General features: G+C 60.9%; 1 gene segment (V, D, J or C); it reads left to right on the top strand.

Annotated features, from left to right (window-relative positions):
- LOC101053130 (immunoglobulin gamma-1 heavy chain-like) overlaps positions 1-12698 on the top strand; it is an 80961-nt gene extending 68263 nt beyond the window's left edge. The window contains 4 exon segments of the C gene segment in view: positions 11009-11302; positions 11678-11704; positions 11822-12151; positions 12244-12698. Coding sequence covers positions 11009-11302; positions 11678-11704; positions 11822-12151; positions 12244-12566 — 974 coding nt within the window.
- Positions 12699-12916: the final 218 nt, after the last annotated feature.

Below are 12916 nucleotides of genomic sequence, written 5' to 3'. Positions count from 1 at the left end.
ATTACATCAACAGAATGAAGGACAAAAACCATGTTATCATAACAGACACAGAAAAAATACTTAATAAAATCCAACATCCTTCATAAAAATTCTCAGCAAGTTAGGTATGGAAGGAATATACCTTAACACAGTAAAGGCTATATGTGACAAACCCACAGCCAACATCATACTGAACAGTCAAAAGTTGAAAGCTTTTCTCTAAAGTCTGGAACAAGCCAGTGATGCCAGGCCATTTGCAGTGCCCATGCCTCTAATCCCAGCGCTTTTGGAGGCCAAGGCAGGAGGATCACTTGAGCCCAACAAAGGAAACAATCAACAGAGTGAAAAGACAATCTACAGAATGTTAGAAAATATTTGCAAACTCTCCATCCAACAAGGGACTAATATTTAGAATATATTAGAAACTCAAATAGCTAAACATAAAAGAAAGCAAATATTTGATTAAAAATAGGCAAATAAAAAATATGTAAAATTTTTTAAAATCAGAAAAGGAACTGAATAGACATCTCTAAAAGGAAGATATACAAATGGCCAACAGACATATGAGAAAATGCTCAACATTACTAATCATAAGGAAAATGCAAATCAAAGCCACAATAACATATAATCTCATCTATTATTAAAAAGATAAAAAACAAATACTGTCAAAGATTCAGAGAAAGGGGATCTTGAATGCGATATTGGTTGAAATCTTGCCTTTGAAATTAGTACAGCCATTGAAAAACAGTATAGAGCTTCCTCAAAAAATAGAAATTAGTACTTCCCCATGGTCTAGTCATCCTCTACTGGGTATTTACCCAAAAGAAAATAAATCTATGTCAGAGAGACATCCACAGTCCATGTTCATTGCAGCAGTATTCGAAATGCCAGTGTGGGAATCGACCTACATGTCTGTCAACAGATGAAAGCATAAAGAAAAGGTAGTGTTCACACACACACACACACACACACACAGAGGAATTCTATCCAGCCATGAAAAAGAATGAAATCTTGTCATTTGAGGCAACATGGATGACGCAACATGGAGGACATTATATTAAGTGAAATGAAGCTAGACACAGACAGCCAAAACTGCATGTTCTCATAAATGGAAGCCCAATAAGTTGATCACGCAGACATAGACAGTAGAATCGTGGTTGCCAGAGGCTGGGAAGAGACAGCTAGAGGTCAGTTAATAAATACAAAATTACAGTCAGATAGGAGGAATAGGTCCCGGTGTTCTCTGACACCATAGGGTATAACAAACAACAATTTACTATATGTTTTCGTATGGCTAGAAGAGTGGATTTTGAATGTTCCCAGCACAAAGAAGTGATAAAGGTTTGAGGTGATGGATATGCTAATTACCCTGATTTGATCATCACACATTGTAAATATGTATCCAAATATCACAATGTACCCCAAAATACATACCATTATCATGTGTCAACTAAAAACAATAATAAAAGTGTTTCTAAACAGGTTTTTAAAAAAAGTAAAATACCGTTTTCTTCCCAAAAAAATCTAATGCAGTTTTCCCTGCTGGGTTCTGGGCTTGCTTGGGCCCACGGCTCCCCTCTCCCTTCCGATGTATCCTTTTCGAAATGGGAATGTCTGTCCTACGCCTGTCCCACCACTGCACTTTGGAGGCAGAGAATTTCTTGTGCAGTTTCAAAGGTCCACAGATAGAGAGGAATTTCACTCCAGAATGAAGCTCACCCTGGGTTTTGCCCACACTGGATGCAGGTGGCATTTAGATGAGACTTTGGACTAAGAGTTGGTGCTGGAATGGGTTAGCCATCTTGGAGATGTTAGTATGGGACACAGGAACTGTGTGTGTGAGACACACATGATTATGGGGGACCAGAGGGCAAACTGTCATGGGTTAAAATGTGTCCCCTGTAAATTCACATGTTGAAGTCTTAACTCCCAGGACCTCAGAATGTGACCCTGTTTGGAAACAGAGTCTTTGCAGATGTCATCAAGTTCAGATGAGGTCAATCTGGAGTAGGGCGAGCCTCTGATCCGATATGACACCGTCCTCATCCAAAGAGGGAATTGGGGCACAGACAGCACATGGGGGAGCACCCTTGAAGACAGCGCTGCTCCCACAAGCCAAGAGCGGCAGAGATGGCGGCAAAGCCCCAGCAGACAGGAGAGAGCTGGGACAGAGTCTCCCGTGACACAGAGGAGCCCACCCCGCCAAGGCCTCCCTCCCTGCTGCCAGCCTCCAGAGCCAGGACGGAATACACTTCTGTTGTTGAAGCCCCGCAGTCTGGGGTACTGTGTTGCCAGGGCCTTAGCTAGCAGATGTGGGCGTTGTCAGGAGATGCCAGCCCCACGGCCTGCAGGAGGCCTCCCTGCTCCAGCCCAGCACAGTCTCCCCAGTCCCCTGAGTGTGCCCTGGGCAGTGCGGGGCCCCTCAGTCTGTCTTCCCCCAGCCTGGGAGGCTGAGCCTGTGAGGAGCTCCATGTAACCAAGGCGGAGCCAGAGCCAGAGGCTGGGAGCCGACGGGGAACCGGTGGCTGGAGGACGGGTTTCCCCCGGGACCCACAGGTGCACCTCCACCTGTCTCCTGGCCATTCTCTCTGAGGGCAGGGCTGCTGCCAGCTCAGGGATCCAGCAGGACCCAAGGTCGGGTCGTATCCTTGGGGAGAGCACATTTAGTGGGAGGGACATGATTTCCCCTCGCAGGTGTCCATTCTGGACACTTTCTGTAGGACACCTCCCTGGCCTGGTGGCCCACCTAGTGCCTCTGGCCTCATCCCGTCCCCTGCTGCCGCCCACCTCCTCATCCATCCCTGCCCAGCTCCGCCTCTGTCCAGAGCTTCCCCTGGCAAGGCCCCTGCTGAGCTCAGCCCAGGCTCCTCGAGCACAGGTAGGAGCCTCGCACCTGCCCTTGCCCTCCCTGACCTGCATGGAGCCAGCAACCCCAGGCCCCAGGGAGGCCCCGTTTCTCTCCGCTGCTGGCCCAGTGGCCCTGCAGTCCCACTGCAGGTCGGGTGTGCCCCTGACCTCTGAGGAAGCCAAGTGCCCTGCCCCCAGTCAGGCCATCCTCTCCACTCAGCCCCAGGGCCCTGCCCCCACCCCTTACCCTCACCCACACCCCAGGCTCCGGCAGGGTCTGCCCAGGCCCTGAGTGGGCCCCTCAGCCTCCCCTCTGCTGGTGCACTGCCCTGTGCCACCTCCACTCAGCTTCAGTGTGTTCATCCACCTGCCCCACGTCCCCCCGGCCCCAGGAGCAGAGCTGGTGGCCCTGGCTCCTGGCAGCCCATCTTGTTCCTTCTGGAGTGCCAGCCTCAGGGGCCTTCCTGGCCAGGGTCCACTCGGGCCAGCCCTGGGACCTTCCTGGTCTCAAGCACACGCTCCCCCTGCAACCAGACCTGCCCCTGCCTGTGAGCTGAGCCCTGAGCCCTGGAACGCATTCCCTTCTCCCTCCCAGCTCACCCTTGCCAGCTGCTCAATGAGCTGGGCTCACACCCACTCCCTGAACCAGGAGTGAGAGGCAGCTGGAGCCACCAGGCAAAAGCAGCCACCAGGGCCCAGTGGGGTCCAGAAGGCTCAGGTGAGAAGCCCAGGTATTGAGACACTGAGTCCCTGGGCGAAGTGGGCATAATCGCTGCCAGTCTCAGTCCACCCCAGGGACTCAGAGACAGAGAAAATGGCAGCGCACAAGGCCCCAGGCTCCCCACCTTCTCCCCTGAGTATGGGGCACCCACCAGCCCCACCCCCACACACCCGTGAGGCAGCCTCGGCTGTGCCCGGACTCCCCCTCACCCTCCGACACAGAAATCACCAGAAGAAAAGGGAACTTCAGGAAGTGAGCTGTGCTGCCAGTTTCAATCCCGTTCTTAGTCTCTGCCGGGTGCAGGGGTGGAGTTCACACCTCTGGGGACCTGGGCCCCGAGCTGTGATTTCCTAGGAAGAGAAATAGTGGCTGACAGCGGGGGCGGGGTTGCCCATGGGTGCCGGGCCAGAGCAGGAAGGGCAGGGACCCCACCTCGGGGAGTGGGGTTGGCACAGGCTGGAGAGGAGAAGGACAGAGCCTGGCGGCCGCTGTGAGCACTCCTAGACCTGAGCTGCTGAACGTGCTACAAGAGACTGGGGAGACGCAGTGCCAAGGCCCAGGCAGAGCCAGCACAGGGGAGGGGGGCAGCCTTTAGGCTCCGATGCCCACCCAGTGCAAGATGACGGGGCCCGTGGGCAGGGGCTTCCCAGCCAACAGGGCACCAGAGACTGACTGAGGCCTCCAGGACGACCGGGCTGGGACCACGAGAATCATGATGGGATGTGGCAGAGCCGGCCATGTCGTGATGCCAGGATGGGCAGGACCAACCTGGGCTGAGGAGGCAGCAGAGGGAGGAAGGAGGAGAGGCCCCAGGTGAACAGAGGGGCTTGTCAGGTCTCAGCATCATCCGAGCCCAGGACAGGGTCAGCAGTGGTGGCCACGGGGCCCTCCTCTTAACCAGGACCAAGAACAGCAGGTGAGCCCGGAGCAGAGCAGGGAGGATGGGAGCCCATGAGCCCAGGGGCAGAGGCAGGGACAGGGGCAGGACAGGGGCTGGGGTGCCAGCTGGAGGGAACCAGGGCTGTGGTCAGCAGCGGAGAGGAGGGAGAGCGGGGCTGAGCGCACGGGTGGGAGGAGGGACGAGCACAGGAAGACCCAGAAGGGCCCAGAGCACAGGACGGGACGAGGGAAGGGACTGAGGCTCCGTGGGTTCAGGGAGCTGACCCAGAAGAGCAGAAGCCACTGGGAGCTGAGGTTCAGGAGAGGCTTCCAGAGCATGACCAGTGCAGGGACCGGAAGGTCCAGGAGCTCCTCCAGGAGGGCACATGGGCAGGGCAAGGGGCTCTGTTGGGGAGAGATGGCTGGGCACTGGGGTGCTTCACAGCACAGGGAGCAAGCCATGTGCTGAAAAAAAGGAGGCCAGAAAAAGAGCCCACACCTGGACAGGGGGTGCCAGGATAGGCAGAAGGGCAGCAGCAGCCTGAGTCACTGAGGGAGGGCAGAATGAGCAGGGGCAGCCCCTGGAGCTCAGGGACCAAGGCAGAGAAGCCGCAGGTGAGCAGGGCTGGTGGGAGGCAGGAGGAGCAGAGGGCAGCTCCTGGAGCTCAGGGCACAAGGGGAGAGCAGCTGAAGGTGAGCAGGAGCTGGTGGGAGGTGGGCAAACAGCAGGCGGCTCCTGGAGCTCAGGGGAGCAGGGGAGAGCATCTGAAGGTGAGCAGGGACTGGTGAGAGGCAAGAACAGCTGGGGCAGCTCCAGGAGCTCAGGTGCCCTGGGCAGAGCAGCTGCAGGTGAGCAGGGGCCAGTGGGGGGAAGGACGAGCAGGGGGCAGCTCCTGGAGCTCAGGGGAGCAGGGAGAGCTTCTGAAGGTGATTGGGAACTGGTGAGAAGCAGGACCAGCTGGGGGCACTCCTGGAGCTCAGGTGCCCTGGGCAGAACAGCTGCAACTGAGTAGGGACCGGTGGGAGGCAGGATGAGCAGGGGCAGCTCCTGGAGCTCAAGGGAGCAGAGGAGAGCATCTGAATGTAAGCAGGGGCCAGTAGAAGTCAGGACAAGCAGGGGGCAGCTCCTGGAGCTCAGGGGAGCAGGGGAGAGCATCTGAAGGTGATCAGGGACTGGTGAGAAGCAGGACCAGCTGGGGGCAGCTCCTGGGGCTCAGGGGAGCAAGGGAGAGCATCTGAATGTGAGCAGGGACTGATGAGAAGGAGGACCAGCTGGGGGCAGCTCCTGGCGCTCACGGGAGCAGGGAAGAGCATCTGAATGTGAGCAGGGGCCAGCGGGAGGCAAGACCAGCCTGGGGCAACTCCTGGAGCTCAGGGGAGCAGGGGAGAGCATCTGAAGGTGAGCAGGGGCCAGTGGGAGGCAGGACCAGCTGGGGGCAGCTCCTGGAGCTCAGGGGAGCAGGGGAGAGCATCTGAAGGTAAGCAGGGACTGGTGAGAAGCAGGACCAGCTGGGGGCAGCTCCTGGAGCTCAGGGGAGCAGGGGAGAGCATCTGAAGGTGAGCAGCGACTGGTGAGAAGCAGGACCAGATGGGGGCAGCTCCAGGAGGTCAGGGGAGCAGGGGAGAGCATCTGAAGGTGAGCAGGGGCCAGTGGGAGGCAGGACCAGCTGGGGGCAGCTCCTGGAGCTCAGGGGAGCAGGGGAGAGCATCTGAAGGTGAGCAGGGACTGATGAGAGGCAGGACCAGCTGGGGGCAGCTCCTGGAGCTCAGGGGAGCAGGGGAGAGCATCTGAAGGTGAGCAGGGACTGGTGAGAAGCAGGACCAGCTGGGGGCAGCTCCAGGAGGTCAGGTGAGCAGGGGAGAGCATCTGAAGGTGAGCAGGGATTGATGAGAAGCAGGACCAGCTGGGGGCAGCTCCAGGAGGTCAGGGGAGCAGGGGAGAGCATCTGAAGGTGAGCAGGGACTGGTGAGAAGCAGGACCAGATGGGGGCAGCTCCTGGGGCTCAGGGGAGCAGGGGAGAGCATCTGAAGGTGAGCAGGGACTGATGAGAACCAGGACCAGCTGGGGGCAGCTCCTGGAGCTCACGGGAGCAGGGGAGAGCATCTGAATGTGAGCAGGGGCCAGCGGGAGGCAAGACCAGCCTGAGGCAACTCCTGGAGCTCAGGGGAGCAGGGGAGAGCATCTGAAGGTGAGCAGGGACTGGTGAGAAGCAGGACCAGCTGGGGGCAGCTCCTGGAGCTCACGGGAGCAGGGGAGAGCATCTGAAGGTGAGCAGGGACTGATGGAAGGCATGACCAGCTGGGGGCAGCTCCTGGAGCTCACGGGAGCAGGGGAGAGCATCTGAAGGTGAGCAGGGGCCAGTGGGAGGCAGGACCAGCTGGGGGCAGCTCCTGGAGCTCAGGGGAGCAGGGGAGAGCATCTGAAGGTGAGCAGCGACTGGTGAGAAGCAGGACCAGATGGGGGCAGCTCCAGGAGGTCAGGGGAGCAGGGGAGAGCATCTGAAGGTGAGCAGGGGCCAGTGGGAGGCAGGACCAGCTGGGGGCAGCTCCTGGAGCTCAGGGGAGCAGGGGAGAGCATCTGAAGGTGAGCAGGGACTGGTGAGAGGCAGGACCAGCTGGGGGCAGCTCCTGGAGCTCAGGGGAGCAGGGGAGAGCATCTGAAGGTGAGCAGGGGCCAGCGGGAGGCAAGACCACCCTGGAGCAACTCCTGGAGCTCAGGGGAGCAAGGGAGAGCATCTGAAGGTGAGCAGGGACTGGTGAGAAGCAGGACCAGCTGGGAGCAGCTCCTGGAGCTCACAGGAGCAGGGGAGAGCATCTGAAGGTGAGCAGGGGCCAGCGGGAGGCAAGACCAGCCTGGGGCAGCTCCTGGAGCTCAGGGGAGCAGGGGAGAGCATCTGAAGGTGATCAGGGACTGATGGAAGGTACGACCAGCTGGGGCAGCTCCTGGAGCTCATGGGAGCAGGGGAGAGCATCTGAAGGTGAACAGGGGCCAGTGGGAGGCAGGACCAGCTGGGGGCAGCTCCTGGAGCTCAGGGGAGCAGGGGAGAGCATCTGAAGGTGAGCAGGGACTGATGAGAGGCAGGACCAGCTGGGGGCAGCTCCTGGAGCTCAGGGGAGCAGGGGAGAGCATCTGAAGGTGAGCAGGGACTGGTGAGAAGCAGGACCAGCTGGGGGCAGCTCCAGGAGGTCAGGGGAGCAGGGGAGAGCATCTGAAGGTGAGCAGGGACTGGTGAGAAGCAGGACCAGATGGGGGCAGCTCCTGGGGCTCAGGGGAGCAGGGGAGAGCATCTGAAGGTGAGCAGGGACTGATGAGAACCAGGACCAGCTGGGGGCAGCTCCTGGAGCTCACGGGAGCAGGGGAGAGCATCTGAAGGTGAGCAGGGACTGATGGAAGGCATGACCAGCTGGGGGCAGCTCCTGGAGCTCACGGGAGCAGGGGAGAGCATCTGAAGGTGAGCAGGGGCCAGTGGGAGGCAGGACCAGCTGGGGGCAGCTCCTCGAGCTCAGGGGAGCAGGGGAGAGCATCTGAAGGTAAGCAGGGACTGGTGAGAAGCAGGACCAGCTGGGGGCAGCTCCTGGAGCTCAGGGGAGCAGGGGAGAGCATCTGAAGGTGAGCAGCGACTGGTGAGAAGCAGGACCAGATGGGGGCAGCTCCAGGAGGTCAGGGGAGCAGGGGAGAGCATCTGAAGGTGAGCAGGGGCCAGTGGGAGGCAGGACCAGCTGGGGGCAGCTCCTGGAGCTCAGGGGAGCAGGGGAGAGCATCTGAAGGTGAGCAGGGGCCAGCGGGAGGCAAGACCACCCTGGAGCAACTCCTGGAGCTCAGGGGAGCAGGGGAGAGCATCTGAAGGTGAGCAGGGGCCAGCGGGAGGCAAGACCACCCTGGAGCAACTCCTGGAGCTCAGGGGAGCAGGGGAGAGCATCTGAAGGTGAGCAGGGACTGGTGAGAAGCAGGACCAGCTGGGGGCAGATCCTGAAGCTCACAGGAGCAAGGGAGAGCATCTGAATGTGAGCAGGGGCCAGCGGGAGGCAAGACCAGCCTGGGGCAACTCCTGGAGCTCAGGGGAGCAAGGGAGAGCATCTGAAGGTGAGCAGGGACTGATGGAAGGCATGACCAGCTGGGGGCAGCTCCTGGAGCTCACGGGAGCAGGGGAGAGCATCTGAAGGTGAGCAGGGGCCAGTGGGAGGCAGAACCAGCTGGGGGCAGCTCCTGGAGCTCAGGGGAGCAGGGGAGAGCTCTGAATGTGAGCAGGGGCCAGTGGGAGGCAGAACCAGCTGGGGGCAGCTCCTGGAGCTCAGGGGAGCAGGGGAGAGCTCTGAATGTGAGCAGGGGCCAGTGGGAGGCAGGACCAGCTGGGGGCAGCTCCTGGAGCTCAGGGGAGCAGGGGAGAGCATCTGACTGTGAGCAGGGACTGGTGAGAAGCAGAACCAGCTGGGGGCAGCTCCAGGAGGTCAGGGGAGCAGGGGAGAGCATCTGAAGGTGAGCAGGGACTGGTGAGAAGCAGGACCAGATGGGGGCAGCTCCTGGGGCTCAGGGGAGCAGGAGAGAGCATCTGAAGGTGAGCAGGGGCCAGCGGGAGGCAGGACCAGCTGGGGGCAGCTCCTGGAGCTCACGGGAGCAAGGGAGAGCATCTGAATGTGAGCAGGGGCCAGCGGGAGGCAAGACCAGCCTGGGGCAACTCCTGGAGCTCAGGGGAGCAGGGGAGAGCATCTGAAGTTGGGCAGGGGTTGGTGGGAGGCAGGATGAGCTGGGGCAGGCACTGGAGCTCAAGCCACTGTAGCCACAGGTGAACAGGGGTACGTGGAAGGCAGGAGGAGCACAGGGCAGCTCCTGGAGCTCAGGGGAGCAGGGAAGAGCATCCAAAGGTGGGCAGGGCAGATGGGAGGTGAGCGAGTGGGGGGCAGCTCCCAGAGCTCAGAGGACCAGGGAGAGCAGCCACAAGTGAGTAGGGATAGTGGGAGGTGGAGGAGCAAGGGGCAGCTCACGGAGCTCAGGGGACCAGGGCAGAGCAGCCACAGGTGAGCAGTGCTGGTGGGCGCCAGCACTGAGCTCCTAGGCTTTGGCAGGAGCTGGACAGTTGCTGGCAGATGACAGCTGAGAGCTGGTGAAAGCACAGTGCAGCCTCCTGGTGCACAGAGTGGGTGTGAGCCCAGCTCATTGAGCAGCTGGCAAGGGCGAGCTGGGAGGGAGAAGGGAATGCGTTCCAGGGCTCAGGGCTCAGCTCACAGGCAGGGGCAGGTCTGGTTGCAGGGGGAGCGTGTGCTTGAGACCAGGAAGGTCCCAGGGCTTGCCTGAGTGGACCCTGGCCAGTAAGGCCCCTGAGGCTCGCACTCCAGAAGGAACAATATGGGCTGCCAGGAGCCAGGGCCACCAGCTCTGCTCCTGGGGCTGGGGGGACGTGGGGCAGGTGGATGAACACACTGAAGCTGAGTGGAGGTGGCACAGGGCAGTGCACCAGCAGAGCCTGCCAGAGCCTGGGGTGTGGGTGAGGGGAAGGGGTGGGAGCAGGGCCCTGGGGCTGAGTGGAGAGGATGGCCTGACTGGGGGCAGGGCACTTGGCTTCCTCAGAGTCAGGGGCACACCCTACCTGCAGTGGGACTGCAGGGCCACTAGGCCAGCAGCAGAGAGAAACGGGGCCTCCCTGGGGCCTGGGGTTGCTGGCTCCATGCAGGGCAGGGAGGGTAAGGGCAGGCTCCTACCTGTGCTCGGGGAGCCTGGACTGAGCTCAGCAGGGACCTTGCCCGGGGGAGCTCTGGACAGAGGGCAGAGCTGGGCGGTGGCATGAGGTGACATGCAGTGACTGAACTTCGGGAAGTAATGCAGGGAAGCTGAGGAGGCGTGGGGGGGTCCAGGTGCTCGGGGCCCTGGCACAGGCTGGTGCACGCTGGGGCTAAGGGGAAAGGAGGGGAGAGGCTGAGCAGGAGGCTCCCAGGGGCTCTTCTAAAGCAGGTGGTTCCAGGGCCTGGGGCTGAGGGGCGCCAGCCTGTGCAGTGCCTGGCCCCTCTGCTGCACAGAAGACAAGGGCCCTGGAGGGCAGAGGGCAGAGGGCAGACTCTGACCAGGACCGTGGGCAAGTCAGACCCACTCACTACAGGGGGCCACGCTGGAGTAGCAGGGTCAGAGCTGAGGGGGTCGGGGAGTCCACCAGAAGCCACTAGGGAACAGTGGTCACTGGTCAAGCCAGGAACCCACAAAAGGCTGGAGTGGGGCTGATGGGCATGAGCTGTGCCTGAGGGGGCACTGGTGACCAGAGCCGAGGCCAAGCTAGAGGCCCTGGGCTGTGCTGACTCCGAGCAGGCACGGAGCACTGTCCCAGCAGCCGAGCCCACCTCCCAGGCTACAGGGGTGCCTGCAGCAGGACACCACAGGGCCGCTGGTCCACAAGCTTTCCGGGACACGCTGGGCCTGACCTTGGCCTCGGGGCAGGGAGGAGGCTAAGGTAAAGCAGGTGGCACCAGCCAGGTACACACCCAGACACTGGACCCTGCCTGGACCCTCGTGGAGGGACAGGAACAGAGGGACCTCTGGGGCCTGGACCCAGCTCTGTCCCACACTGTGGTCACACGGTGCCACCTCTCTTGCAGCCTCCAACAAGAAACCAGACGTCTTCCCCCTGACGCCCTGCTGCACCTCTGGGACCACAATGGCCCTGGGCTGCCTGGTCAAGGACTACTTCCCCCAGCCGGTGACCGTGTCCTGGAACTCGGGCGCCCTGACCAGCGGCGTGCACACCTTCCCGGCTGTCCTGCAGTCCTCGGGGCTCTACTCCCTCAGCAGCATGGTGACCACCAGCAGCGCGGGCAGCCAGACCTACACCTGCAATGTTGTCCACACGCCCACCAGCTTCAAGAAGGACCTGATAGTGAAACCTCCTCCTTGTGAGTGGACCGCGCAGGGAGGGAGGGTGTCTGCGGGAAGACAGGCTCGGTCCTCCTGCCTGGACACACCACAGGGGAGCAGCCGCAGAGGCCCAGTCTGTCTCCTCACCCATAGGCCTTGCCTGCCCCACTCATGCTCAGGGAGAGGGTCTTCTGGCTGCTTCCACCAGGCTCCGGGCAGGCACAGGCTGGATGCCCCTAGCCCAGGCCGTGCGCATACAGGCGCAGAGGCTGGTCTCAGGCCTGCCAAGAGCCATATCCGGGAGGAGCCTGGCCCTGACCTGAGCCCACCCCAAAGGACAAACTGTCCCCTCCCTCAGCATGGACACCTTCTCTCCTCCCAGACCCCAGTAACTCCCCCTCTTCTCTCTGCAGGTGACACATCCTGTCCGCCATGCCCAGGTAAGCCAGCCCAGGCCTCGCCCTCCAGCTCAAGGTGGGACTAGTGCCTAGAGGGGCCTCCATCCAGGGACAGGCCCCAGCTGGATGCTGACGCGTCCGCCTCCATCTCTTCCTCAGCACCTGATTTCCTGGGGGGACCGTCAGTCTTCCTCTTCCCCCCGAAACCCAAGGACATCCTCAGGATCTCCGGGAGCCCTGAGGTCACGTGCGTGGTGGTGGACGTGAGCCAGGACGACCCCGAGGTCCAGTTCAACTGGTACGTGGACAACGTGGAGGTGCGCACTGCCAAGACGAGTCCAAGGGAGGAGCAGTTCAACAGCACGTTCCGCGTGGTCAGCGCCCTCCCCGTCGTGCACCAGGACTGGCTGAAGGGCAAGGAGTACAAATGCAAGGTCACCAACAAAGCCCTCCCGGCCCCCGTCCAGAAAACCATCCGCAAAGCCAAAGGTGGGAGCCGCGCGAGGGCCGTGTGGACAGAGGCCGGCCCAGCCCACCCTCTGCCCCGGGACTGACCGCCATGCCCACCTCTGTCCCCACAGGGACGCCCCGAGAGCCGCAGGTGTACACCCTGCCCCCATCGCGGGAGGAGATGAGCAGGAGCCAGGTCAGCCTGACCTGCCTGATCCAGGGCTTCTACCCCAGCGACATCGCCGTGGAGTGGGAGAGCAACGGGCAGCCAGAGAACAACTACAAGAACACGCAGCCTGTGCTGGACTCGGACGGCTCCTTCTTCCTCTACAGCAAGCTCACCGTGGACAAGCACAGGTGGCAGCAGGGGACCGTCTTCTCGTGCTCCGTGATGCACGAGGCTCTGCACAACCACTACACGCAGAAGAGCCTCTCTGCGTCTCCGGGTAAATGAGTGCGACACCCGGCAGGCCCCGCTCCCCAGCCTCTCGGGGTCCCGCGAGGGTGCCTGTCACACACCCCGTGTACATACCCCCCAGGCGCCCGGCATGGAAATAAAGCACCCAGCGCTGCCCTGGGCCCCTTCGAGACTGTGATGGTTCTTTCCGTGGGTCAGGCCGAGTCTGAGGCCTGAGTGGCACGAGGAAGGCAGAGTGGGTCCCACTGCCCCCACACTGGCCCAGGCTGTGCAGGCGTGCCTGGGCCACCTAGGGTGGGGCTCAGCCAGGGGCTGCCCAAAATGGGGTGGGGGGCTTTGTCAGCGTGCCCCTCCTTCCAGCAGCAGCTGCCCTAGGCTGGACAAAG

This window comes from Saimiri boliviensis, chromosome 2 (genome assembly GCF_048565385.1).
Source record: "Saimiri boliviensis isolate mSaiBol1 chromosome 2, mSaiBol1.pri, whole genome shotgun sequence".
In the NCBI taxonomy this organism is placed as follows: Eukaryota; Metazoa; Chordata; class Mammalia; order Primates; family Cebidae; genus Saimiri; species Saimiri boliviensis.
Note: the sequence above shows the minus strand (reverse complement) of the source record. Positions and strands in the feature narration are given on the sequence as shown.